The 27,428-nt window shown below is 41.1% G+C and overlaps 1 protein-coding gene across 3 annotated transcripts in view; it reads right to left on the reverse strand.

Annotated features, from left to right (window-relative positions):
- LOC132814231 (mesoderm induction early response protein 3-like) overlaps window positions 1–23,116 on the reverse strand; it is a 73,936-nt gene extending 50,820 nt beyond the window's left edge. The window contains exons 1-3 of one of the 3 annotated variants that reach the window (XM_060823477.1): window positions 23,062–23,098; window positions 17,222–17,341; window positions 13,127–13,151 (exon numbers count right to left, since the gene is read on the reverse strand). Coding sequence is in view for 1 of the 3 variants with exons in the window: in XM_060823452.1 (XP_060679435.1) it covers window positions 13,127–13,151; window positions 23,062–23,070 (34 nt within the window). In the remaining 2 variants the exon portion in view is untranslated. Of the gene's footprint in view, window positions 1–13,126; window positions 13,152–17,221; window positions 17,342–23,061 lie in introns of all 3 variants that reach the window. The other 2 variants (XM_060823452.1, XM_060823491.1) reach the window with 2 other exon arrangements.
- Window positions 23,117–27,428: the final 4,312 nt, after the last annotated feature.

The raw sequence follows: 27,428 nt of genomic DNA on the forward strand, positions 1-27,428 counted from the left end.
ACAGTTGGTAGTTGTGGATTCTCCAGCAACAAGCAAGAAAATTGCCAAGACTTTGACAAAGTTGGTCCTGTATTTCCTCTGATTGCCATTAGACTCTCCCATATCTTGATGCAGTGAATCTTCAGTGGATGTCATTGTTTAGGCATAGCTGAATAAAATAATATAGCCTCCTCCATAAGAATTTGCAGTTTTAGATCAATGTGTATAATCAAGTAAATTTTGTACTATTTTGTACAGGCCCTCTGACTTTTTGCCTTCCTGTGAGAGAGGGGATGGTGGGTGGTATGAAGGTACGTTTAGTGATTTGTGACACGATTTTTCCGTTGTATTCGGAAGCATTTCGGACATTCTGCATATACATGTTTTTTGCAGTAAGATACATAATCAAAACTTAGGGTGACATGGTGGCTATGGTTAGCACTGCTGCCTCACAGCATCAGGGATCTGGGTAGGATTCCACCCTTGGGTGACTGTGCAAACCCAATCCATCTTCCCCGCGTCTGTGGGTTTCCTGTGGGTGCTCTGGCTTCCTCCCACAACATAACAATGTGCAAGTTAGGTGGGTAGACCATGCTAAATTTCCCATTGTATCCAGAGGTGTACAGGCTCAATGTATTAGCCATGGGGAATTGCAGGATTACAGGGTTAGAGGAGAGGGTTGGTCTGGATGGGTTGCTGAGGGTTGATGTGAACTAGAATGGGCTGAATGGCTTGCTTCCACACTGCTAGGATTCTACGATGATTCAATAGAAAGAATAAGTTCAGAATAACTTCGCCCCATCAAAAGAACTCTCGAAAGTTTCTTCATTGCTGACAACTGAAAGCATGAAAGTCAGACTAAGAACAAGTAAAAGGCAAGACCAAAAGATAATTTTAAATTACATTATTACAGAAGAAGTCAGATCCTAGACTGAAGCGTGCATTTGGTATTTCAGTTTGGTGGGGGTTTTTTTCTGTTTTAACAAGGCAGTCTTTCACTGAAACACACAGGCAGTGCTGTAGATTCAGGTTTAACATTAAAACACAAGTTTATTTTACAAAAAAGATGATAAAACAGAACAATGGATCATTTACATATAATACAATTTAAAGATTTTGAAACACTTGGTAAGATACCATCCAAGTAATCCCCGAAAAACCCGTGGCAATACTCATACTTGAGAAAATTCTCTTTTCTTTCACAACTACAGAACTTAATCCTGAAGCTTCAATTCTGCATCTTGAGAAACTGTGTGAAATCTTCATACAACTGAGCTTTGACTTTCTCAACTTCTAATAATCTCTTCTAACTGAATAGTTCTGGCCTGGAATTTTTAAATTAAGCTCCTTTCGCTGGAGCAATCCATTTCTTAACAGTTGTAAATAACATCTTTCTCAGGGACAAAGTTGTATAACCAAGCTTTCAGCCAACACGTCTGCAAACTGCTCCAAACAAAACTAAAAAGCGGTTTTTTTACCCCTTGCCCAAGCAAGTAGCATTTCCCTTCATAATTCCTCAAAATACCACAATTTTCTATCTGAAAGCATAATGCATTGTACTATTTACATTGCTCACCTGTAAATTCTCCCCATGTAAACAAATTCCTATTATCCTCCCAACACACAACATATACAATTTTAAAAAAGACATGGCTACAGAAATACCTACAAGATAATAATTAAACATGGAACTAGTTTAGGTTCACAAAAATCTATATGCCACTAGCTCAAAACTCAAAAATCCAAAATGAATATTAAAATATATGTAAGTCACATTTTATTTCCCCACAGTGAAAATTTTTCTAAGAGGCATTTTAATTATTTATCAAATATTATCCTAACACTACTTCTGTCAAACTAATAGTTGCAACATGTTGTCATTAAACAATGACTTACACAGCAACCTTATTTTACATTAGGTCATGAGCACAACATCAATCTCCTTGACAAAGCTCTTGATAAAGCTTCCACAATAGCATTTACTTTTCCAGAAACATGACCAATTTTTAAAATAGACAATTGGAGAATTAAACACCATTGGAATACTTGACTTTTTGCCACAATTTTTGTCTCAGAAGATAAAAAGGACAGTGGTCCATATAAGTAAAAGTTTCTTCCACCTTGGTGGTCCATGCACGAGAAATAGAATGACTGGGAATGTCGCTCATCATCTAGCAGCGAAAAGGCCTCAACTATTCTAAAATATCTCTTTACAGTGGAATTAAGAATAACTTAGGCATATTCTACAAACAGGTAAAGCTTTCTGCCTTCTTCGTGTTGGGGAGGTTGGAGCAAATTTGTTGAATACAATTCAGGTACCTTACACCAGAGGTCAGTAAGACCATCAAATTAAAGTTTGCATTTGTTAATGTAAATTATTAAGAAATTGTGTTTCATTTTGTAGGAATACACTGTTCAAATTATGTCTTTCCTCCTCCTGTATATTTTGGCACTGAGAGGAGGTTATATGCCTGCTCTCTGCTACTACATTCTGATTCTCAACAATCCATTCTGGTGTAATGCCGTTCCCCTCAAACCTTTATATGCTTGTCATTAGTACTATTGGTGATATTGCACTCACTTATTAAAAAAGCTATTCAAATTTAGCGTTGCTTACACCTGATAACATTTTGGTTTTAACATGCAGTTTTTAGATTTTCCTGGCTATTCAGGTGAAGCAGTTGTTTGACAAGTCATTTCAGCTGTTTCTTGCACAGGCGTCCTTAAACTCGTTCTCTGAAATCTGTGACTCAGCAGTTAGCACTGCCTTACGGAGCCAGGGATATGGGTTCGATTTCAGCCTCGAGGACTGTCTGTCTGTATTGAGTTTGCACATTCTTCCCATGTCTGCATAGGTTTCCTCCAGGTGTTCCTGTTCCCTCCAACAATACAAAGATATGCAGGTTAGATGGATTGGCCATGCTAAATTGCCCATATTGCTCAGGAGTGTAGGCTAGGTGCATTAGTCTGGGGAAATGGAGGGGAATGGGTCTAGGTGGGATACTTTGCAGAGGGTCAGTGTGGACTTGTTAGGCAAAATGGCCTGTTTTCACACTGTAGGCATTCTATGATCAACAACCATCATCTGTTATGGCCTTCACCTCAATAATTTTCTGCAAGGTATAACATCTAACTTTTTAAGCATCTCTGTGCTTGCCAGACGGTCAGAGAATCAAATTTTAAATTTTCAGTATCCAAACAGCTTCTCAATTAGGAAAACCATATGGTTTTCAGAAGAGCTTCCAAATTTTCAAAGACACTTTGAAACATTTTTAACATAATCAAACCATGGTATAGATTCATCACAAGACTCAATGGCTCCTTTTCCTTAGAATATCCTTATTTAAAATACTTACTTCAGAACATACATGCTAACATTTTTTTGTAAAGTAACCGACAGACTGATCAATTCCAATCTCATCATCAACGTTCCCCCAACAGCTGGTCAGTGGGTCCGTACATACCAAATCAGTATGTTCCCAGCACTGACTTCTGGCTTCAGAATCTGCTCCTGTGCACGAACCAAGAGGTTGACTCAGAAAAATAATCACAGGGAATATAACTTATCGTCTTGCAGTGGAACAAGTCAGTTTGAAGAGTATCTCAATTAGGCTCTGCCAAAACTGCACATTTGTTAGCATAGCTTTTAAGTTTTCAAAGACATGTTAACACTTGTGTCGATTCAAACTTCCTGACTTTCTTTAACAAATCTGAAGGTACAATGACAGTGAACTTTGGAACAAACCTATCATAGAATTAATCATACCATCATAATGCAAAATTTCACATTTTGTCCTCGGCACAGGAAAATCCAAAATAATCCTCAGGCTTCTCTAGATGCTATTTGCTGTTGTTCCACATGACCTTAAAAAAAGACACCTTTGCCTTGCCAAATTCACCTTTACCATACCTGTAATCAAATCTGTTGTTCTCGAAAATCAAAGTTTGGTCAGGTGGTGTAAATGCCCTTTCCAAATCTGGCCAAAATCAACTCAACTGTCATAAGCATAGCCAAATAATCTTAAAACTCAATGACTTTACTGGTTAACCGTTGAATGCTGTTGCTGCATTTCTCCTAACAAATGGCATGTCTTTGCATTGATAAACTCCAACCGCTGTTACAAAAAGTTGATATTTCTTTGGGTCGATCAATCAGCGTAACTTGCTGATATCCTTTTAGCAAGACCATACTTTATAACAAACGGTACTCGTCCAACTCATTTAATGCAATGCTCCTGCCTTGGCATAATATACAAGTCTGTCTTTGTCATCACGTTGTTTTCATTATAACAATAGAGAATCTTTGTGATCCATTCAGTTTCAGCACCATCATGATAGCTATTATGAGTCTGCAAGGGTGTTACTTTATAGGTAACTGACCCCCAAATTAAAAAGATCAGTCAAAAGTTCTCTCTGGCATATTCCCACAAACTGGTTTATAATTCGGTAATAATCTTCCTAAGTCACCTCAAAAATCTTTTGGAAGCTAGGACATTTAATCGTTTAAGCACCTACATGTTTACTAATGGGATTACTGGAGGATCAACTTCTGAATTTTCAATTTCTTATTCATTCTCCAATTGTTCTTATATTTCTTTCTCACTCCCTATTTCTTTCACTACTGTAAGTACATTTTTCTCCTGACTATTGCCCATCGCACTATCTTTTCAACAGATTAAACCATACACTGGCCAATTCTCGCTCCTGTGTGGAATATTCACCACATAAAAAACATTTAATTTTTTTTTGATTTGACAAGGTTCAGTGAACCTTGATTTTAATGGTTTCACAGAGATAGGTAACAAATCTAATACAGTGGAAACTCGATTTTGCAAACAAGATGGGCAGGCACTTTTTCGTTTGGATAATCAATTATTCGGAAAATCGATTAAATGCCTTTCCTCTAGGGCTCGGAGTTTTAAAGTCTGCTCCCCATTCAGGAGACGAGCAGCAGCACACATCGCGTGAGGACCTGCCCCCCCAACGCCACCCCCTGGTCCAGCACTGCCCCACAACCCTCCCCCCTCAACCGGGAATCCGGTCTAACCCCGCCCACCCCCCCCCCCACCAAAAACCCAGTCCAACCCCACCCCCCCAACTCAGTCCAGCTCCCTTTGTGGGGCAAGTCTCCAAATAGCGCGCACACAACTTTTTACTGCAAATTTTTGACAGGTTCCATGTTTGCCCTGCATAGGACAATGTTAGAGACATTTTTCCTGGGAAACTGGGGACGGGGGGAGACAAAAGAGATGAGATTAGGGTACACCTCTCTGCAGAACTCGAGGGAAAGGTGTGGGGAGAGAGGGGGGACGGGCAGTCAGTCATTTGGAGACGGTGCCTGTTTAATCACTGTAACAAAAGATGTGATCACTGTTGGAAACAAGTCTTTGATATAATGTTTCTATCAGGACCTCGAGATCTCCTTTGGATAATCCGATATTCGGATAATTGGTATTCGGATAATCAAGGTTCCCCTGTACATAGCTGTTCAGAGGGTCCACGCTTACCAGTCGACTTCTGGTTTCAGGATTTGTTGCCATGCACGAATTACAGAGGTTCACTCTGAGAAAAATAATTACAAGCAATGAAACTTGCCATCTTGCAGTGAAACAAGCCAGTTTGAATAGCTTCTCAGTTAGACTCTGCCAAAACCTCTCATTTGTTCGCACAGCTGGACCCAGAGCTTCCAGTTAGCTGTCACTTCAACACCACCTTGTTCCCTGGCCAACATCTCTGTCTCAAGCTTGCTGCAGTGCTCCAGCAAAGTTCAGCATAAGCTGGAACAGCACCTCATCTTTCACTTGGAAATTCTACAGCCTTCTGGACTCAAAATCAAGTTGAATAATTTTAGGGCTTCAGGCACCTTCGCTTAGGTCCTTACCCCAAACACCAGGCCTTATTATAATGTGGTTTATTACACACATTGAATAGCTACTAATGGATACATTGGTGACTAACATTCTCCCAGGCTAATCATTATCTACTCCTTTGTCTGTCCAACTCTTTTCTCTTCCACCCTTCCCTCCACCCTATGTTCTGCAAAAAAAAACTTTCTTAGCAACCACCAGTTCTGTGGAAGGGTCACTGGACCCTGTTATGGACCAGTCCAGGCACCCCAAAATATTTTAAAGTAGCCTCAACCTAAGCCCTTTCTTATTTTAAAGGCAAATATTGAGTGCCTGTTCTAGATATAATGCAACTGGTAAACTACTTGACATTAAGCAAACAATTTATTTTAACACTGTAGCTAAAGTACAACCAAAGAAAGAAGAATTTAGAATAATTTTAACTATTGAAAAACTTAACAGAATAATAGATATGGTAACTATTACTAAATAACTTTTCCAATATAGTAATATACCATAAACACATCCTTAGTCAAAATTGCAAATTCGGACACAGATTCTCATATGTAGTTCTCCAATCCAGGAAGAAAAATGACAAAGAGAAAATTCAGAGAGAGGAGCAGCCAGGAGAAATTCACTGAAGCTTCCAACTCTGTTGGGGTCCCAATAGTTTCTGATGCTACTGAAAAACCAAAACCCAGAAATCCTAATCTAAGAGATGGCCACACCCATTCAGGCTGTTGAAAAAACCCAAGGCCTCCCATGCAATTTACTCAAATGGTCTTAACTAGTCAGCTCGTGACCTCTGGTTCAATCTCTCTCTCTCTCTCTCTCTCTCTCGAAAGAAACCAGGACAAAATAACCTCGATAGCTACAGCATAATCAAAACCCGAAATGTCAACTCTTCACAGATGCTGCCAGATTTGCTGAGCCTTACCAACAATTTCTGTTTTTGGAACACGAATAGTGTCTTCCACAAACAAAACTGAACTTCAGCTTTTTTATGCACTCATCACGGTGTTGATCACCTTTCAAATTTTGTTTAACTCATATTCCCCTAAAAAGCTTCTCTCAAACTTGAAACATGGGTTGGAACCACTATGAGCTTCAGTTTATAATTTTTCTAATCAATTTAAGTGCTCCTCTTACCTTATGTCCATACCTTATTTTAAAAGTACTAAATCCTATGTTCCTGATAGCAAATAGTACTAAAGCAATTTGTTTAACCCAACCATGAGGACATTCTTGGCAACAAACTTTATTTGTGGTCTTCAATTTTGATGCAATCTTTTTCAACCACCTTGCAATTGCACATGATGAGCAGAAGATGCAAATTGTTTTACTCCTAAGTATTCATTATTTCTTTTGAGACAATATTTGTTACATAAAATTTGAGTCCTGATCTGACTGTATTTCTTTGGATAATCTTTATCTTATTTAAAAAGAAAACTAACCTTTTTAAGATTTACATTTTTTCTGACTGTTTCAGGAAATCTTGTGAAAAAGTCCATAATCATTAAAAGGTACTGGTTCCCATTCCAAATTTTAGGAGGCCAACACAATCCGTTGAGACTCTGCTAAATGGTTCTTCAAAAATTGGTATTAGAATTAAAAATGCAGGTTTAATTAGGAATTGTGTTTTCTGACTAATTGGTGTGTGTCATGACTGACATCTAGTCTTTCATGTCAACACTAGGTCTATACTTCATCCTCATCGATAAAAATGTTTAATATAATAGCTGGTATTTCCCTCATCCTTAAGTAACCTGCTATTTTGAATTGTGTAAGCCAATAGTAAAATTTAGTTGTGATAATCAGATAGAACTACCAACTGATGGACGACAATCACTTTCGCAACGACAGATATTTGAAGTGTTCTCCATTTTCTCATTAGTCCTCTGCATTTTTTAAAAACACCACCACTCAGGTTTCTGATTCAATTTCTGAGCAAGCACTGGATGCAACATTTTCAAAGTCAAATCCACTTGTATTTCAAGTGAAGAAAACAGTTAAACATTGGATTCTTGGTCTTTTCAACTTCATTTTTTTGTTAAATTCCAAACGCGGTGCCACTGTTTAAGAAGGGCAGTAAAGACAAGCCAGGGAACTATAGACCGGTGACGTTGTTGGAGGGAATCCTGAGGGACAGGATGTACATGTACTTGGAAAGGCAAGGACTGATGTGGGATAGTCAACATGGCTTTGTCCGTGGGAAATCATGTCTCACAAACTTGATTGAGTTTTCTGAAGAATTAACAAAGAAGATTGATGAGGGCAGAGCAGTAGATGTGATCTACATGGACTTCAGTAAGGCGTTCGACAAGGTTCCCCATGGGAGACTGATTAGCAAGGTTACATCTCATGGAATACAGGGAGAACTAGCCATTTGGATACAGAACTGGCTCAAAGGTAGAAGACAGAGGGTGGTGGTGGAGGGTTGTTTTTCAGACTGGAGGCCTGTGACCAGTGGAGTGCCACAAGGATTGGTGCTGAGCCCTCTACTTTTTTGTCATTTACATAAATGATTTAGATGTGAGCATAAGAGGTACAGTTAGTAAGTTTGCAGATGACACCAAAATTGGAGGTGTAGTGGACAGCGAAGAGGGTTACCTCAGATTACAACAGGATTTGAGAAGTGACAGATGGAGTTTAATTCAGATAAATGTGAGGTGCTGCATTTTGGGAAAGCAAATCTTAGCACGACTTATACACTTAATGGTAAGGTCCTAGGGAGTGTTGCTGAACAAAGAGACCTTGTTTGCAGGTTCATATCTCCTTGAAAGTGGAGTCGCAGGTAGATAGGATAGTGAAGGAGGAGTTTGGTATGCTTTCCTTTATTGGTCAGAGTTTTGAGTACAGGAGTTGAGAAGTCATGTTGCACCTGGACAAGACACTGGTTAGGCCACTCTTGGAATTTTGCATGCAATTCTAGTCTCCTTCCAACGGAAAGATGTTGTGAAACTTGAAAGGGTTTAGGAAAGAGTTACAAGGATGTTGCCAGGGTTGGAGGATCCGAGCTACAGGGAGAGGTTGAACAGGCTGGGACTGTTTTCCCTGGAGCGTCGGAGGCTGAGGGGTGACCTTATAGAGGTTTACAAAATTGAGGGGCATGGATAGGATAAATCGACAAAGTCTTTTCCCTGGGGTCGGGGAGTCCAGAAATAGAGGGTATAAGTTTAGGGTAACAGGGGAAAGATATAAAAGAGACCTAAGGGGCAACTTTTTCACGCAGATGGTGATACGTGTATGGAATGAGCTGCCAGAGGATGTGGAGGAGGCTGGTACAATTGCAACAGTTAAGAGGCATTTGGATGGGTATATGAATAGGAAGGGTTTGGAAGGATATGGGCCGCGCGCTGGCAGGTGGGACTAGATTGGGTTGGGATATCTGGTCGGCCGGGACGGGTTGGACCAAAGGGTCTATTTCCAAGCTGTACATCTCTATGACTCTGACTCTAATTTCACTTCAAACATATGCATAACTATCATTCCAGTTCGAAAAAAGGTGGTTTTCACTGATGACTAGTTGAACTATGAATAATAAATTTGGAATAATATCCTCAGAACACTAATCCTCTCAAAGAATGAGCAAAGCAAACAAAAGTCTAATGCTGCACATTGTAGGAGGGATGTGATAGTGCCGGACAGGGTGCAGAGGAGATTTATCGGGATTTTGCATGGGCTGCAGAGTTTCAGTTATGAAAAGAAATTGGATTGACTGGGATTGTTCTGCTTTGAGCAGAGGAGATTCAGGGTGGGCATGATCAAGATACAGAAACTTAAGAGGGCAGACAGAAATATTTTTTTTCCCCTTGATGAGGGCCAGTGACCATAGCTTTAAAGGTATGGGCCATAAGGTTTCAAGGAGATGTGAGGGAAAACCCCCATCGCCGCCACCTCCCCCCCCCCCACCCCCCGCACCGCCGCCACCTTCCCCCCCCACCCCCCACCGCCTCCACCTCTCCCTCCCCCACCCCCCATCGCCGCCCGCGCCCCCCCCCCCCCGCCACCCCAAAGGGCGGGGTGGGTATCTGGAATTCTGGAAAATGGGTCCAGTGTCCAGTCCACCGAAAGCGACGTCAAACAAGACAAGAGGAGGTCCGGGGATGCAAGAAAAAAAAACGGACTGAGGTCAAGTTTTGAAGCTGTGCAACTCAGTATGGAGTCCTAAAGACAGTAAAGTGTCTAATGAGAAAAATAGGTGTTGTTCTTACAGTTTGTGTTAAACCTCACTGGAATGCTGCAACTGGCCCAGGACAGAAATGTTAGTATAGAGCAAAATGGCTTAATGAAATGATATGGTTGGGGTCATTCCTACAGACACAGCAGTGGTGTTCCACAATGTGCATTTTGTCTCTCCAATGTAAAGACCACATTGGAGCAACGGACATAGTAAACTAGATTGGAGGTGATGAAAGTGAAATGCAACTTTTCCTGGAAGGTGTGTTTGGGACCTTGACAATGAGGATGAAGGTGGTCAATGGACAAGTCTTACACCTTCTGCTTTGCATGGGAATTGTGTGTGTTCTGGGTGTTGGCAGAGAGAGGCCTCAACCATAGTCAGGACCATGATTGAAGGTGACAATCAGAATAGATGCAACGGAGATGGCAAATCTGGAAGATTGGATGGATCCTCGTAGGAAGCTGGGTGTAAGGAGATGTATTGAGTTAACTGCGGCAGTTGGTGAATTTGTAATGGATTTGATGGACAGCCTAGCCCTAGAAGTAGAAGATCAAGAGGTCAAGGAAAAGATGGTAGAGTCAAAGACAGACCAAGTGAAGGTTAGAGAAGGATGAAAATTGGAAGCAAAACTGATTTAAGTTTTCCAAGTCCAGACAAGGGCAGAAAGCAGCATCAGTGACATCACTGATGTACTCAAGAAAGAGCCAAGTGATTCCCCCAAACAAGCAGTTCTAAAACAAGGAAAGTTCTACACACTCCACACTGAGACTGACATAACTGGGACCAAAGAAAGCGAGATGAGAAAAAGGAATAGTTTTTCAAAGTGAAAATAAGTTCATCCAGGCAAAGGAGGGTGGTAGTGAATAGAAACTGTTCAACCAAGGTCTGGAGGCCTTCAGACCATCCTAATGGGGAAAGAAAAACTATAATGGGTGCAGGTAGCTTACAAAAATCAGAGGTGCAGAGATTTATTCAATGTACTACAACATTAAAATCTTTAGTATGTGAAATATTTCACTTGCTACTGTTATCCCAACTGTGCATGTGCTAGCAACTGAACCATTTCTGAAGTGAGAAAGAATAGGAGAGACAAGAGCACCATTAGGGATAACTACAAGTATTACAGGTATAAGATTCATTTCTTTAAAAAAAAACATATCTACACAACTTCCATGAATACTGATAAATGAAACACTTCCATAGAATTAGAGAACATTAAACCAAATAAACCTACAGAACCCCATTTGACAGGCAGATATAATCAGAGTGCTGCCCAAAGATAAAGATGCATTTGACTCAAATTAAATAAAATTGAAGGTACATGTTTTAAAACAGAATATGCAAATAAACAGAATATGTTCATGAAATATCTATTATCAAAAATTGTTTAATGGAGCCTGAATCCAACATTCCAAATTTATTTTTTGCTCATGCAAGTACTGCATTTCCTTTTATGTACACACAGACTTCTTATTCGTGCAGGGTTAAAGAATATATGTAAACAAAAGAAATACATTCCTGAATGGTAGATGGTCATTAAAGTTAATTCAAGATATACTTGATTGATGGACAGTAACAATATCACCGATCTTTCATTCATAAATGGGACTGGACTCCTGCTGACCAATCTTTAGTACTTCAACAGATGTAAATGTTACATTACCTTAATGGCACTTTAGCGATACGCTGGTTCACCATTAAACTGATAACCTGCACTTTTGATTTAGTAGGATATTGAAATACAACTAAGTTTGGGAAAACTGTAGTGCCTGCATCATACACACCCTTTGTTGCAGATTACCTAAAAACACATGCTCAATTTATTCAAGATATATACCCATCAGATGATAATTTAAACTGGAAAACCATAGCTCAAATGTTGTTTCTATTCTTTCATGGAATGTGGGAAGCACTTGCACAAGAAGCATTTGTCACCCACAGCATTGAGTGATTTGGTATGCCATTTCAGAGGGCAGTTAAGTGTCAACCATAATGCTGTTTAGAATCAGGTCGACCAGTCTGGATAAGGATGGCAGATATCTTTCCCTAAAATGAACTAAACGTATTTTCACAACAATCAATGACAGTTGTCGTAGTCATTAGTGACACTAACTGAATTGAAACTCTACGAGATGCCATTGTAGGAGTTAAATCCATGTCCTCAGAGCATTAGTTTGGGGTCAGGATTGAGTTCAGCGACATAGCCGATACACCACTATATCTTCCACAAACAAACCAATTCAAATTTTAACTACATAGTTATACTTGCACTGATTTGTACCAGTGGCTACAATTATGGAAAAAAAAACCCGTCAATCTCAGGTGTATCTGCAGTTGCTCATTACTGCAAAGTCAAAGTAACATCAAAATAAAAAGCTTATCATAAACCTAAGGGCATCATTCGCCTCAACTTCTTGTGAATTTAATTAGAATCTCCACTTGTTCCTCCCTCACACATTGAGCAATACGTTAAATGTTTCACATTTGCAAGAGGCAATCAGTATACATACTGATTAAATGCCAGAGCCAAGAAATTTAATAAAAAGCTTAAGACTTTCTTTGCCTGAAAGAGAGGTTGCTAATGTTATACTACATTTTCAAATGTTTAAATATTAATATTTTATTCAAATTCTTATCTAATCTTTTTGTTATAAATATCCTAATTTTAAGAGCAGCATCGACATCAAGAGAATGAATAGACTATCTTTGCATTTATGATTAAAGTGGATGGCCAAAGATAAAGGCCAGAACTGTACATCCTTCACAATGCTGTCAAACAATTTTCACAAAATCCAAACAATGTAATTAATTTGGTTTGAAGAAATCTCATCTCTGTTCCCATCATTGCAAAATAAGAGATTTGACTGAATTAGCTCCACACACAATTGTTCACAAATACATCTAACTGTTCATTTATGATGTCAGTTGTAACTTATTTGTTGTAACATATGGCCTAACCCGCATTTCACTCTTACTTTGCAGGATAGACCCAATAATAATTTACAAAAGAAAAGTTGTTTCAAACCATTGAAACAATGTAAAAGGGTGATACCCAAACACTTTGAAAATTGATTTCTCACTATGAGCAGGAATGGAAGTGAAGGAGATGAGCACATACCTGGACTTGAACTTCCATAGGAAGCCTGAAACAAATTTTTAAAAATATGTATTAATTAAAAATCTTCATTTTCCTTGAATAAAGGTGTATTAAGCACTGAACATGGTTCAATGGTTTCGCTTTGACTCCAATTGGCAATCTGGGCCTAAATTGTACAGATTTGTACGAATGGATTTTTTTGTAGCTCAAACTTCATCTTAAAATAATTTATATCTTGCCAAAAGTAGAATCTTCCATAAACTAAGTGTTTTCGGAATAATCAGACAACCATGATCTCGTTGAATGGTGAAGCAGATTCGTTGGGCTGAAAAGTCTATTTCTATGACATCTCATGGTCTTTTCAAAATATACTGAAAATATAAATCAAATATTTAGGACTGGTATCTAATGCTGTACAAAAACATGCAAGACAAAATTCATCACAAAACGAACTTTTTTTTAAAATCAATGTCTAGCCCACCACTTGCAAAACTCCATACTGATAAAAGAAAACACTATATAGAATTATCTTTTTAACTTTATTGGCAGTCAGGTTTGAAAAAAAGCTTCTCAAACATACATATCCATGTCATTGTTGGATTTTAAAAAAAGCTATTGGCCTTTCCACTGCCCACAAACTGGCGCAATTAGTACAAACGCTGCATGGTAATTAATTTGATATGGGGCATTATCAGTTTTGGGTCTAGTACGAAATCTCACTTAACTGCATTTTCTCCTAATAAAGTTTTCTGCAATTTATCTACTCTAAGTAGTTGTCCCATACTTTGTTCCATCTTTCTCCTACCTTTTCATGTCTGCTTCCACTTGGACCTTTTTTTTAGAAAAAATGAGTTACTGTAAAAGATCATAGTGCTTGCCATTTCTTAGACATCAGTACTGGTTCGTCATTGGCTGAACTGCACTGGAAATACAATCACAATGGAGCAGAAACTCCAAATTTGGATAGGAGTCAAGGTATTTATTTTTTCTATTCCTCCTGCCTCTCTTTGTATTCAAAATTGGTCTCTTTTCCTCTTCACTCTAAACTGGCAGATATTTTTTATGAAAATATCTCTCTGGTCAGCCTAGTGTTAAAATATTTCATCTTCTCTTCAGCTTTTATGAGCCCTCATCACTTTTCTCCACCATCTTCTTCAACCCCCAGCACTGTTTTCTGTCCAAACAGTTTAGCTCTGGTTCCATATTATTATATCTCTACCCTAGAGTCTATCCAGTTCTGATGAAAGATCATCTTCCTCCACAGGTTCTGCCTGACCTATTTAAAAGCATTTTTAATGATTTCAGTTTTATTTCAGATTTCTAATTTTTGCTTTAGTCTCTCAGTATTTTTATTGAGTGAATGCTTTTTCTTTCCCATTAATGCCAAGTCTGACCAGCACTTTGCTTTGATGGTAAACTAATCTGGCATCCAGCGTGATGCCATGAGCTTACTGCAAGGACTGATCCCTCCAGGACACCCTGGTCCACTCCCCCTCCATTTCTAACACATTCCTATGCAATCGGAGGTGTAATGTAGGTCCATTAATCTCCAACCTCCTTTCTTTTAAGACCACAGACATAGCTCCCAGGTAAAGCAGTAATTGATATGCACTTCATTCAATCTCATCTACTACATTCACTGTTCAGTGTGGTCTCTACGTTGGGGGGGGGGAACTGAACATAAGAGTGGGTGATCACGTTCCAGAACACTTACAGCACAGCCTACATATTCTTTCTGACTTTCAGCTCTCATTACCATTTCAGCTTCTCTTCTATACTGACCTGCTCCCTCTAATCCCCTTATCTACCTCCCCCTTTCATGTGTCACCTCTCAACTCTATTTCCACCTCTACTTCATACCCCTTCAGCAGAAATACCACTTTTTGTCAGCTGCTATTAGTTCTGAAAAAGTCATCCAATACAAAACTTGAACACTACCTTCTTCCATTAGATGCAGTCATACCTATGGAGTTTCACCTGCAATTTACTTCTGTTTCTAGTAGAAGTTTGCCTTGCTCTCTGACATTTAATTTTCATTTTATCCTTAGACAGAATGCAGACAGTACTGGCAAGGATGATTTGTGGTAAATTCCGAATTGCCTGTGAATTTAATGGAGTGCTTGGCCACTACATAAGACAGTTACAAATCAACCATATTTTCTTTTAAAACTCTCGTTGATCCTGGATGTTTCTGATTGGCCAGCATTTCTTGCCTGTCCCTAGTTCCCCTTGAGAAGACTGTGGTGAGATGTATTCTTGAACCCCTGCAATAGCCTTAGGGAGGGAATTCCAGGGTGTTGACTCAGTGACAATGAAGGAATGACAACATATTTCTAAGTAAAGATGGTGAGTTGCTTGCAGAGAAACTTGCAGGTGATGGTGCTATTCCCATGTATCTGTTGCTCTTGTCTTTCTAGATGGAATGGTCAGGCATTTCGAAGATGCTGCATAAGGATTTTGCACAAAGATGCGGATTGTACACATGGCTGCTACTGAGCATGTAGGAGAAGCAATGGATGCAGATGTGGTGCTCATAGAGTAGGAGGCTTTGACCTGGATTGTGTTAAGCTACTTGAGCGAGAGTCTTGACAGAGGTGCACTCATGGTAGGGCTTATTCCATCACACTCCTGACTTATGCCTTGCAGATGTTGAACAGGCTTTGGGAAGTCAGGAGGTGAGTTACTCACTGCTGTATTCCTAATACCTTGAATAAAAGCTTTCAACCATCATGTTCCATGCAAAATAGAAGAGACAAAGATCAATTTAGATCACATTCTATTGCACATGCAGTATCACAAAACAATGCATTGGCAACTGCAAATTTAATATCTTCAGCTGCCAAGATCCTTTCACTGTAATTCATTCCTTGGATCTCTACACTTTTCCTCCCCAATTCCCTCCCTGAACATAATCTTTCAAATGCACCGCAGTGAGAAAGCTTTTTGTTAACTAACCTCATATTTTCCTATCTGGTCCAGTATCAAAATTTGTGTAACACTCGTGCGAAGGGTCTTGAATCTTCTTTTGCCTCACGTAGCATTTTTTTCCCCTCTCCTCCTCCCTAATTGGTCTATACTGTCTCCACATTCCTCTCCCAGCTGCTTCCAAACATCTTTATCCACCTTCATAGCTGTATTGTCATCTCACTTCACAGTTTTCTCTCACTGCTTCCCAAGGCATTCTACTCTCTGTTCGAATAGTTTTATTGCTCTCTCTCTCACATCTTTTCTAGCAGGTTTTCTATTTACTCTTTCTTGGAAAAAGCCCTCCTCTCCCAGTCCCACACATACAGGTCATTCTGCTGAAACAACAGTTGTGTACCTCATGCTATAGAAAATCGGACTACGGATACCTACTGTAGAAAATCACGCTGTAGAAGATTTGCATTAGAAAACCACTATACCTGTTCAGTAGAAAAGCTTTTATTATCCAAACAACATCAACAACTCATCAAATCGTGTTACAGCCAATTTGCATTGACGAAACATAGCAGAATGACCTGTATGTTTACTTACCACGTTTGTTATTCTGCCTCCTCTCCTGAACATTGTCTCTCCCAGCTGCTTTTTCCCCCAGTTGTAATATTTTTCTACAGTTACTTTATATCAAATTACCACCTCTACTTCCGAGCTGCTTTCTCACTCCGCCTTTTACTCTCTGCCTGTTGACTCCAATTCTTAACATCTTCTCTCTATCTTACGAGCCCACCTCAAACCCAGTCCGTCTCTATGGCTCCTTTCCCTCATCTGAGAAGCACTTGGGGGGGGCTTATCTCATTTACCCATAGAACCAATTCCCCACCACCAATCCCTCAGTAGATCAGAACCAATCTATGTTCAGATGCAACATCCAGCCTTGGGCTGATTGTATGGAAAGTAACATTTGTGCCATACAAGTGCCAGGTAATGACCATCTCCAACAAGAATCTAACTATCATACTTTGATGTTCAATGGCATTACTGTTGCTGAACTCCTCACTGAGATTTACTAATAACCAAAACGGAATCAGCCATATAAATACAGTGGCTGTAAATTTTGCAGCCCTCGATTTCCCAATGTCTATTCTCTACCTTCAAGACACAATTCAAAAGTATGATGAAGTACTCTCCACTTGCCTAAATGGGTACAGCTCCAACAACACTCAAAAAGTTCAACATCATCTCAGAGGGTTGACAGCTGTTGGAACTCCTTGTCACAGAGAGCTGAGGGGGCAGAATCCTTGTGCATATTAAAGGCTGAAATAGATAGATTTTTAATTAGTAGGGGAATCAAGGGTTACAAGCAAAGGCAGGGAGGTGAACGCCAGAACAGTCATGAACCCGTTGAATGGTGGAGCTCAGGCAATGAACAGCCTACTGCTGGCCCTATTTCTTATAGTCCTATCATCCAGGACAAAGCATCCCACTTGATCGGCACCACATCTACCAGTTCTTTCATTTATTTCCTTCACCAATGACACAGTAGCAGGAGTGTGCAACATTGACAAGATTCAGTATAGTAACAACCAAGACTCCTTAGATAGCACATTTCAAATCCAAGACCTCTACTACAGAGAAAGACAAAAGCACAAGAGAACTTCACTACTCTGCACCCTATTACCCTTCCAAGCCACATACAATAAATAAATTGGATCTGGATCACCACCATACTTTCATTTGTTGCTGGGTCAATAACCTGGAACTCCTTCCCTAATGGCCCTGTGGGTCCATCACAAGATCAGTTAGAGATTGACAATAAAAGATGGCCTCGAATGATATCCACACCTCAACAAACAAATAGTAGTGTAGGGTATGCAGGTTATTTTGATCTTAGAGTAGGATAAAACGTCAGCACAACATCAAGGGCCGAAGGACCTGTATTGTGCTGTACTGTTCTAAATCCTAGTCCAAGGATCTATATCTCACCCACAAGTTGTCTCTTGGCAGATTCACTCAAAAGTATGTCAGGCTCCCTCCAACTGCCCAATCTGTCAAACTGCTTGTCCAGCATCTCATATTAGATGAGATGAAATTTCCTCCAATTAAATCCCAGGAAGAGCAAAACAAAGCAAATCTATCCCCCTCCCTGGCCACCATCCAGGTTGAAACTGAATATTTGCAAGCTGTGTCCCACCCAACCATGAAAACAGCTTCAATTACATGTTCACTCCATCACTAAAACAAATTACTTTTACCTCACCCAACCCAGACAGTGACCAGCTCAACTGCTGCAACACTCATCCATGCCTTTGCTACCTCTAAATCTAGTGACACACTTTTGATTCAAGTTCCAGTTTACACCCTAAATAAACATGAAGTCCTTGAAAAGTCTACTTATAGTACTCACACCGAGTCCCATTTACTCATGTAATCACCTGACAATTTGATTTTAAAATTCCTTTTCTCAAATCCCATTAAAACGCTCTAACTTTATTTCATACCAATTTAAGTTAGTAGCCTTTCCAGGTTTTTTTTGAGTAATTAAATAAGTTGACTTGTGCGTGGCCCATATAGGAACTTTTCGGTTGCTGCAGAACTTGGAGGAAATATTGCTCCATGGCCTCTCAATTCTCCACCTCTAAAATAAGAACAAAAATAGCTGGAGAAATTCAGGTCAGGCAGCATCTGTGGAGAGAAACCCAGTCAGCTTTTGGGAATGATGACCTTCCATCTGCATTATTTAGCTTTTAACCCCATCTCTGAAAGCTTCCCCTGTCCTGAAACTCTCAAAGTCTGGCTATGCATCTCCAAATTCAGTCCAATTTCAAGTGCTCCACCTCTGGCAGTTGTGCTTTTGCTACTTCGGACGTCCTTCAAGGCACTGCTCAAGAGTTACATCTTCCTGACCCAATATCTCACACTGTGGCTCACAATTAAATTTTGTTGGTAAACAATGCTATAAAGCATCTGAAGATGCTTTGCCTCATTAAAAACTCAAAATAAAACGCAAATGTCAAAATGTTGTTTGTTCTACCATTTACCTTCCTTGCTTCCTACACACCTTCCTCCCCATTCTCATCCTCTCTCCCCCTGCATCTTTCCTCTCTACCATTTTCTACTTTTCTCCCTTCACTGCTCATTCTCTCATACTCTCCAACTATATACCTGCTCCAATGTCCAATATGGTCATTTTCTCTCAATCCCCTTTTCTCCTGACCAGATTCCTCTTTCCCACTGTCTACCCAATCTCAAGCCCTTCTTCTCACTTTACCTCACCTAAGTGTTTTTCCCATGACTCATGCCCCTCAACCTGCACTGCTTCTCCTCCTTTTTCCTGCCTAATTCTTCTCCCTTACCTATTCCCCTCACCATTCTCGGATATCCTCCTTCTCCCTATTCCTTTCCTGCATTTACCCAATTCTTCTCTCGCAAATTCTCATTTCTCCCACACCCTTCCTCTTCTCCTCCACCCACACAATTCCTTTCCTTCATCTTTCTGCCTGCTCAATGGCTCTCTCGGACCCCACCTGTTTTCTCTGCTTCCCATGCCCAATTCTAGAGCAGTTTGGTAGTTCGCAAACTTAACCTTATTTTTTAAGAATTGAAGAATAGAAAGCTGTGCACAATGGGCCAGTTATCAGTCAAGCACTAGAATTTCTTAAGAAAGTCTTAATTCACAGTGCACAGGTAAACAAGATCATCATCAACATGGTTTTATAAATGGAAATTGGTATTTGATAAATATAGTAGATTTTTGAGAATGCAATTAGCAGGGAAGATGAACGAGGACCAGTAGATGTTACATACTTGAATCGCCAATAGGCATTCAATAATGTGTGACACAAAATGTTCATACCCAAGAGAAGGGTAACAAGTAATATATTAGCATGCAGAGAGAAACAGCAGTGATCAGCAGGGCAAATACACGTTGGCAGACTGTGAATAGTGGAGTGGCACAATAATCAATGCTGGATCCTCAGCTATTTAACATCTATACTCATGATATAAGCCAGGTTTAGTCATAGAATCCCTACACTGTAGAAACAGGCCATTTGACCCAACTGTTCCACACCAAGTCTCCCAACAGTATCCCACCCAGACTCTATTGCTCTACATTTCCCTTGACTAATGCATCTAGCCTACACATCCCTGAACACCCGGGGCAACTGAGCATGGCTAATTCATCTAACCTGCATATCTGTGGACTACGGGAGGAAACCAGAGCACCCTGAAAAAACCCATGCAGACACAGGGAGAATGTGTAAGCAGCAGCCCTGTTTCTGCCCAGTTACAAACCAAGGACATTTTGTCTATTTGGCAAAAACAATAACCACAACAGAAACATATTTATTGACCACATATATCTTTCCTCCAAACATGGAGACCAAAATTGAGCCACTGCTCCAAGTGTGACCTCAGCAAAAAGCCATACAATTATAGGAAGATGTTCTTAATAGAACAAAGAAAATTACAGCACTGGGACAGGCCCTTTGGCCCTCCAAGTCTGTATCAATCCAGTTTCTCGATCTAAACCTACCATTTATTTTTTTAAGTTTCTATATCCCTCTGCTCCCTGCCCATTCGTGTATCTGTACAGATACATCTTAAGTGATGCTATCATGCCAACCTCTACCACCTCTGCTGGCAATATGTTCCAGGCACCCATCACCTCTTGCATAAAGAACTTTCCACACATACCTTTCTTAAATTTTCCCCCTCTCACCTTGAACTCATGACCTCACTTTGGGAAAAAGCTTCTTACTATCCACCCTGTCTATACCTCTTATGATTTTGGAGATCTTAATCAAGTCCGCATTCAACCTCCATCTTTCTAATGAAAATAATCCTAATCTACTCAACCTGTCTTCATTGCCAGTGCCCTCCATACCAGGCAACATCCTGGTGAACCTCCTCTGCACATTCTTTAAAGTATCCACATCCTTTTGATAATATGGCGACCACAACTGTAAGCAGTATTCCAAATGTGACCAAACCAAAGTCGTATACAACGAAAACAGGAGCTGCCAACTCTTGTATTCAATATCCCATACCAATGAAAACATGTCATATGTTGACCACTCTATCGACCTGCATTGTCATCTTCCGGGTACGATGGACTTGAACACTCAGATCTCTCTGTACGTCAATTTTACCCAGGGCTTTTCCATTTATTGTAAAGTTCGCTCTTGAATTGGATCTTCCAAAATGCATCACCTTGTATTTGCCCAGATTGAACTCCATCTGCCATTTCTCAGCCCAACTCTTGGAATCTTGAATTCCAATTGCCTTGCAATAAAGATAGTTGTGTCATTTGTCTTCTAAAGTGCCTGCTTGGTCTACGTGTTGATCTCCTGTATATGTTGTGTAAGCTCACCCACGTCTTTTTGAATATCAACATGTAGAAGTATTACATCTTTGAAAAAATGTTTTACTTCCATATTATTTTCACAAAGTGAAGAACCTCTCACTTTCCCCATACTCTGTCTATCACTTTGTCCACTTTCTAATTTCACGCAGTCTGGGTTGTCTTTGCAGTTTACACTCTCACCTAACGTTGTATTGTCTGTCACAGCACCAGGGACCCGGGTTCAATTCCAGCCATGGGTGACAGAACGTGTTGAGTCTGTGTTTCCTCCCCATTTCTGCATGGGTTTCCACCAGGTGCTCCAGTTTCATCCCACAGTCTAAAGACATGCAGGTTAGGTGGACTGGCCATGGTTATTGAGATGTGGAGTTCTGGGTGGGAGGGTTGATGCAGACTAGATAGCACAGAAAGAGGCCAGTCGCCCAGAAATTATTCTATGATACTTGGAATAGTACCAGCAAAGTTCAGGGATGGAGTGGGAGTCGTCCTACCACGAGAGGCTGAGTTACCGAAGAACCATAGAAGGATAAAGGTGAGTTGAATTCAAGAGAAGAAACCTCTTGACTCGAAAGGATTGCGAATTTTGGAACACTATCCGGGGGATAGTGGATGTTGCATCACTTTTTAAGACAGATGTTTGTTCCCTGGAACTGGTGTGCTGTGGGAGACGGGCGAGAAATTGGGAGTTTGGTCCAATCGAGAATCAATCATAAATTTTAAATAACAACATGAAGTGCTAACGACGATCAGCCATGATCGTACCGAACGGTGGAGCGGGCGAGAGACTATACTGTTTACTCCTGCTCCGATTTCTCAAGTTCCTCTCTCCCCGCTGGTTTGGTCGGCACTTCTGCCCACTTTGTTTCTTTGCCCTTCTTCTTGACGAACCTACAGCGCCCGTATTCGCTCCTTTTTTTAAAAAAATCCGCTCCTCTGCCTCTCCTCCTCCGTGTGCCCTTTACCTAGCTCTGCTCCTTCGTTTTATTTTTGCAGGACGTTTTGCGCCCAGCTCCCGAAACCCACCCACCCACCCACCCGTGCAGCCTGGTCGGGATATGATTCCCCTTGAGCCTTGGCCGAGACTAAAAGTTACCGGGTCCGCCGCCGCCGCCGCCAGTGGAGCTTCCTCCTGATGGAAGCCGGCAGTGAAACAGCACCGGGCGCTGCTCCGTCTCTCACAGCGAAGGGAGACTGTGAGTGACCGAGGGGCGGTGGGTGGAGGAGGAGGAGGAGGAGGAGGAGGTGGTGGTGGTGGAGGGACCGGCCGGGGCCTAGCGGCGACCAGCATCGGCATCGACAACAAGCAGCCCCGACCCAGCCGCGAAAATAACCCGAAAGCACACCCCCCCACCCCCATCTCCCCTCTCCCCTCTCCCCGTACCCCATCCCGGGCCACACACACACACGGGGAGAAGGGGGTTTCGGGGAAGCCGGCGGCGGTGCCCGCAGCTCTCCCTCCATCTCTTATTTACCCGCAAACCGGAGTGAGCGCTCGCCGCTGCTCGGAGCCGCGGCCGTCTCCGGTTGCGGGAGGGGAAGGGGACCGTTGGGTCGAGGTTGTCGGTTTCTCTCTCTCCCCCCACCCCCGAGCCTTGCCCGGCTCGGGCTGGGGGGAGGTTGGGTTGGGTCGGCTCGGGTATGGGTCCCGCTCCGGGCTCCGGCGTCTCCTTACCTCCGCCATGTTTGTTCGCCCTCCCGGAGAGCGAGCTGGCCAGCGCCGAGACCCGGATGCAGGCAGAGCCAGGGCTTTCCCATTGGCGGAGCCCGCAGCAGCGGAGCAAACCAGAAGTGTCAGTCCAACTCCAGCGCTGCCCCTGTCCCAGCCACAAACATCAGCCAGCAACTTCTCCCTCCCACCCACCTCCGCAAAACCCATCACCTCCCCCTCTCCCCCCCCCCATTAAAAAACACAACACACCAACAAAACCCCGAAATTTTGTTTCTGAAAACTTGAACTTCAGTCCCCCCTCCCCTTTTCCCTCAAACCAACCTGGAGATGCTGAGATGACCCGCCCTGCGCTGAGCGGATTGGCCGCGCTTGGCTGCGGTGCCGGACCAATAATAATAATTGAATGTTGTCTAAGTCCATGTACATGAGATGACTATCTCTCCGGGTGACTGCGAGTAATCCCCGGGACAGGTTTCGCTGACTCACGATCTACCTTTCGGGTTTCGGCTGATTAAAACGATGGGAATGCAGCATTTTTTTTTGTTTTGTTTCTCTTTTCTAGGAATGCAAAACCTGTTTTCTTTTCAAAGCAAAACATGAGTGCGTCCATCATGCCTGACCTGGAGATAGAGGGAAAATCACGCGTTGTGTTAACCCTCACGTAAAACCATCTGTGCGTGTTTTTTTTTAATGGGCCTTCGCACAAGATACTTCCAAAAATTAATATTGACTTTCCGTTTTCACTCCAACTTCATTCCCTCAGTTATGTTCAGCCATCAGTTTGCACGATACAACGGTCTACAAAGCAAGGTGGAGTAGGATAACTTCAACAATACACCCCTCTCCAATGAAATCAATGCATTCTCTGCTCGTTTCGAACAGAAGGTCAATGAAACAATGTCAGCTGCCCTGACAGGCTCCGGTGCACCTGTACCCACAGTCACCGCGTAGATGGCAGATCAGCCTTCCTGAGAGTGAACCCATGGAAAGCGACTGGCCCAGATGGAATCCCTGGCCCTGCCCTCAGATCCTGCACACACCAGCTGGCAGAAGTATTTGTAGACATTTTTAACATCTCTTTACTCCAATCTGAGGTTCCCATCTACTTCCATCATTGCAAAACCGCCATCACCTTGGTGCCAAAGAAAAATTAGGCAGCATGCCTTAATGAGCTGAAAAATGTGTTGCTGGAAAAGCGCAGCAGGTTCAGCTGCATCCAAGGAGCAGGAGAATCGACATTTCGGGCATCTGCCCTTCTTCAGAATTCCTTGGATGCTGCCTGACCTGCTGCGCTTTTCCAGCAACACATTTTTCAGCTTTGATCTCCAGCATCTGCAGTCCTCACTTTCTCCTAGCATGCCTTAATGACTACTGCACAGTTGCTCTGACATCTATTATATATGAAGTGCTTTGAGAGAGGTTAGGAATGGCATGCATCAACACCAGCATCCCAGATTGCCTGGGTTCACCTAGCCTCACAACAGGTCTTTGGCAGATGCTATCTTCCTGGCCCTACACTCATCTCTGGAACATCTGAATAACAAGACACCTACGTCAGACTCCTAGTTACTGACTTTAGTTCTGCCTTCAACACCATAATTCCAACCTAACTCTTCTGCAAACTCCGAGACCCATGACTCTGCACCCCCCCTCTGCAACTAGATGCTTGACTTCCTGACCCAGACACCACAACCAGTTAAAGATAGATGACAACACCTCATCCATGATCATCCTCAACACTAGTGCCCCACAAGGCTGCGTACTCAGTCTCTCACTGTACTCCGATACATTCACAACAGTGTGGCCAAACTCAGCTCTAATTTCATTTACATAGTGGGTCAGATCTCAAACAATGCTGAGAAATAGTATAGGAAAGAAATAGAGAGCATGGTGTAAAGACAACAATCTCTCCCTCCATGTCAGCAAAATGGAACAGCTGGCCATTAACTTCAGGAAGTAGTGTGGAGGACATACTGCCGTCTGTATCAATGGTGCTGAGGTGGAAATGGTCAAGTCTTTCAAGTCGTCAGGTGTAAATATCACCAACAATTTGTCCCGGTCCATTAGTGTCAATGCCACGCTCAAGAAGGCATACCAAAACCTCTATTTCTTCAGAAGGTTATGGAAGTTCGACATGTCCACAATAACTCTTACCAATTTTTATTGATGCATCATAGAAAACATCCTATCCAGATACATCACAGCTTGGTATAGCACAGCTGCTCTATCCAAGACCGGAAGAAAATATAGTGTTGTGAATGCAACCCAGTCCATCCATCAAACCAGTCTGCCATCCATCGACTCCATCTATATTTGCCGCTGCCTTGGGAAAGCAACCAATTTAATCAAAGTTAAAAATCACACAATACCAGGTTTTAGCCCAACAGGTTTAATTGGAAGCACGCTAGTTTTCGAAGCAAATCACAACTTAATCAAAGACCCTTTTCATCCCAGTTTGACCATTTTCCATTGGGCAGAGAATAAAGAAGTTTGAAAACATACCAACAGTTTCAAGAACAGCTTCTTCCACCTGTTATCAGACTTTTGAATCAATCTCTCATGTGTTAAAGTTGATGTTTCTCTGAATCTTCTCTATAGCTGTCATACTGTATACTCCATTCTGTTCTATTACCCTAATGTTTTTATGTAAGGTATTATTTGCTGGGGAGCGTGCAAAACAATACATTTCACTATGTCTCAGTACCTGACAATAATAAATCAAATCAAATCAAATCAAAGTCACCACTTGCAAATTATTTCTCGCTGAGATCGAGTATTATAATGTTGTTCCTCACAGAGCTTCCTTTTGATTTTAATGATTATCCCCATCACACATGCTTAAAAGGAGCCAGACATTGCTTTGACAACTGTGTAAGATACTTCATATTTGCCAGTCAAGTTTTTTTGACATTGACCATGAATTTAGTGTCCTCCTGGACCTTAGAACTATAAATAATACAAATTCTGGAAGTTTGATTTTGTTTTATAAACATACAATAACGGTAATGAGCTGATATTCATACATCTATGAGTGTGAGATAATGATTTCCTCAGATTCATAAAGGGGATAGACAGTACAAAAGCAACACTGGTTGAAGTTCAAATGAAATATTGAATCCATTTATGAGAATCATTGCATTCAAGAAAACGTGAAGGCATGAGGCAGGGTACAGAAAATACTTGCAAGAATAGTTTCAATGGCTCGCCATATTAGACTCTGATTTGGGAATTTCACCTTTTCTTCCATTACCAAGCTGAATGCATCTATTCTAATTCTTCACTGAAAGTGTTCTCTCAGTTTATTGGAGACAAGCCCTTCTTTCAAATCACAATCTGGTACTGCAAAAACATTCCTCTCAATGATACCTCTAGCCTTTGAAGCACAATGTTCTTTAACGGCAGAAAATAAGTTGGTTTCACAAAAAACTTTCTTTTAAAAAGAGGCCATAAAGCTATAGAAGACAGTTTGAAAAGAAATTAACACAGAGAAAAAAGCAAAGTTTCAACCTGCTCTGCCAGCCTATCCATTGCAGAGACTCAAGTCCAGAGAAATTATCCTTCTATCTCATGTCTGTAAATTTTGACTTAACTGACACTTCACAGTTCCTTTTCAATGAACAGCAGAGACAATTTTTTGTTTCCATTCTAGGTCAGTTAGCATGAACCTTCCACAATCCTGAGGGCATAAACTTTCTCATTCTTATAACTTGAAGATATCTATATAAGCATTACTGGCTCAGAAACTCCACAGAATGCAACCTGTGGAGACAGATTGGTTTAACTGAAGTGAGCTGGGAAAAAAATCCTGGTTTCCTGCTCAGTGAAATTATTCTTTCTTCTGATTTAACTCCAGATTCCTCTAAACCTAACTGAAAACATTGATTCGTCTGCTCTAAAGTCAAAACAAAAGTTATGACTTTGTTCTATTTAATCTGGCTGTCATAAACACATCATTATACATGTATTATCCAGTAACATCACAGAGGTCTATGCAGTTGGCTGAAATTACATGCTGTCTTTGAACTAATGTATTTACATCACTATCCGAATGACTTCCTGTCCTTTTGATAACACCTTCCCAGAAATTATCAAAATCCCCCTACCTCAACTTGAGTGTCAAATTTCCAAAAATTATATAAAATGTATCTGTAATATTCAATGTCCATCTTACCACTCTACAAAAAAAAGAAATTCTTAAGAGGCCTTTTTAATTCCTATCAAAAAATTCTTATTGACACTATTTCTGTTACATTAACTGTTACATTAAACACACAAGAATTTCCATAACATCCATATTCTAAACAAGTCCATTTTCAACAAAACATTCTCATATCCTTCAATGTGCTTTTGACAAAATGTTGACAATAGCA

This window comes from Hemiscyllium ocellatum, chromosome 1 (genome assembly GCF_020745735.1).
Source record: "Hemiscyllium ocellatum isolate sHemOce1 chromosome 1, sHemOce1.pat.X.cur, whole genome shotgun sequence".
Lineage (NCBI taxonomy): Eukaryota > Metazoa > Chordata > Chondrichthyes > Orectolobiformes > Hemiscylliidae > Hemiscyllium > Hemiscyllium ocellatum.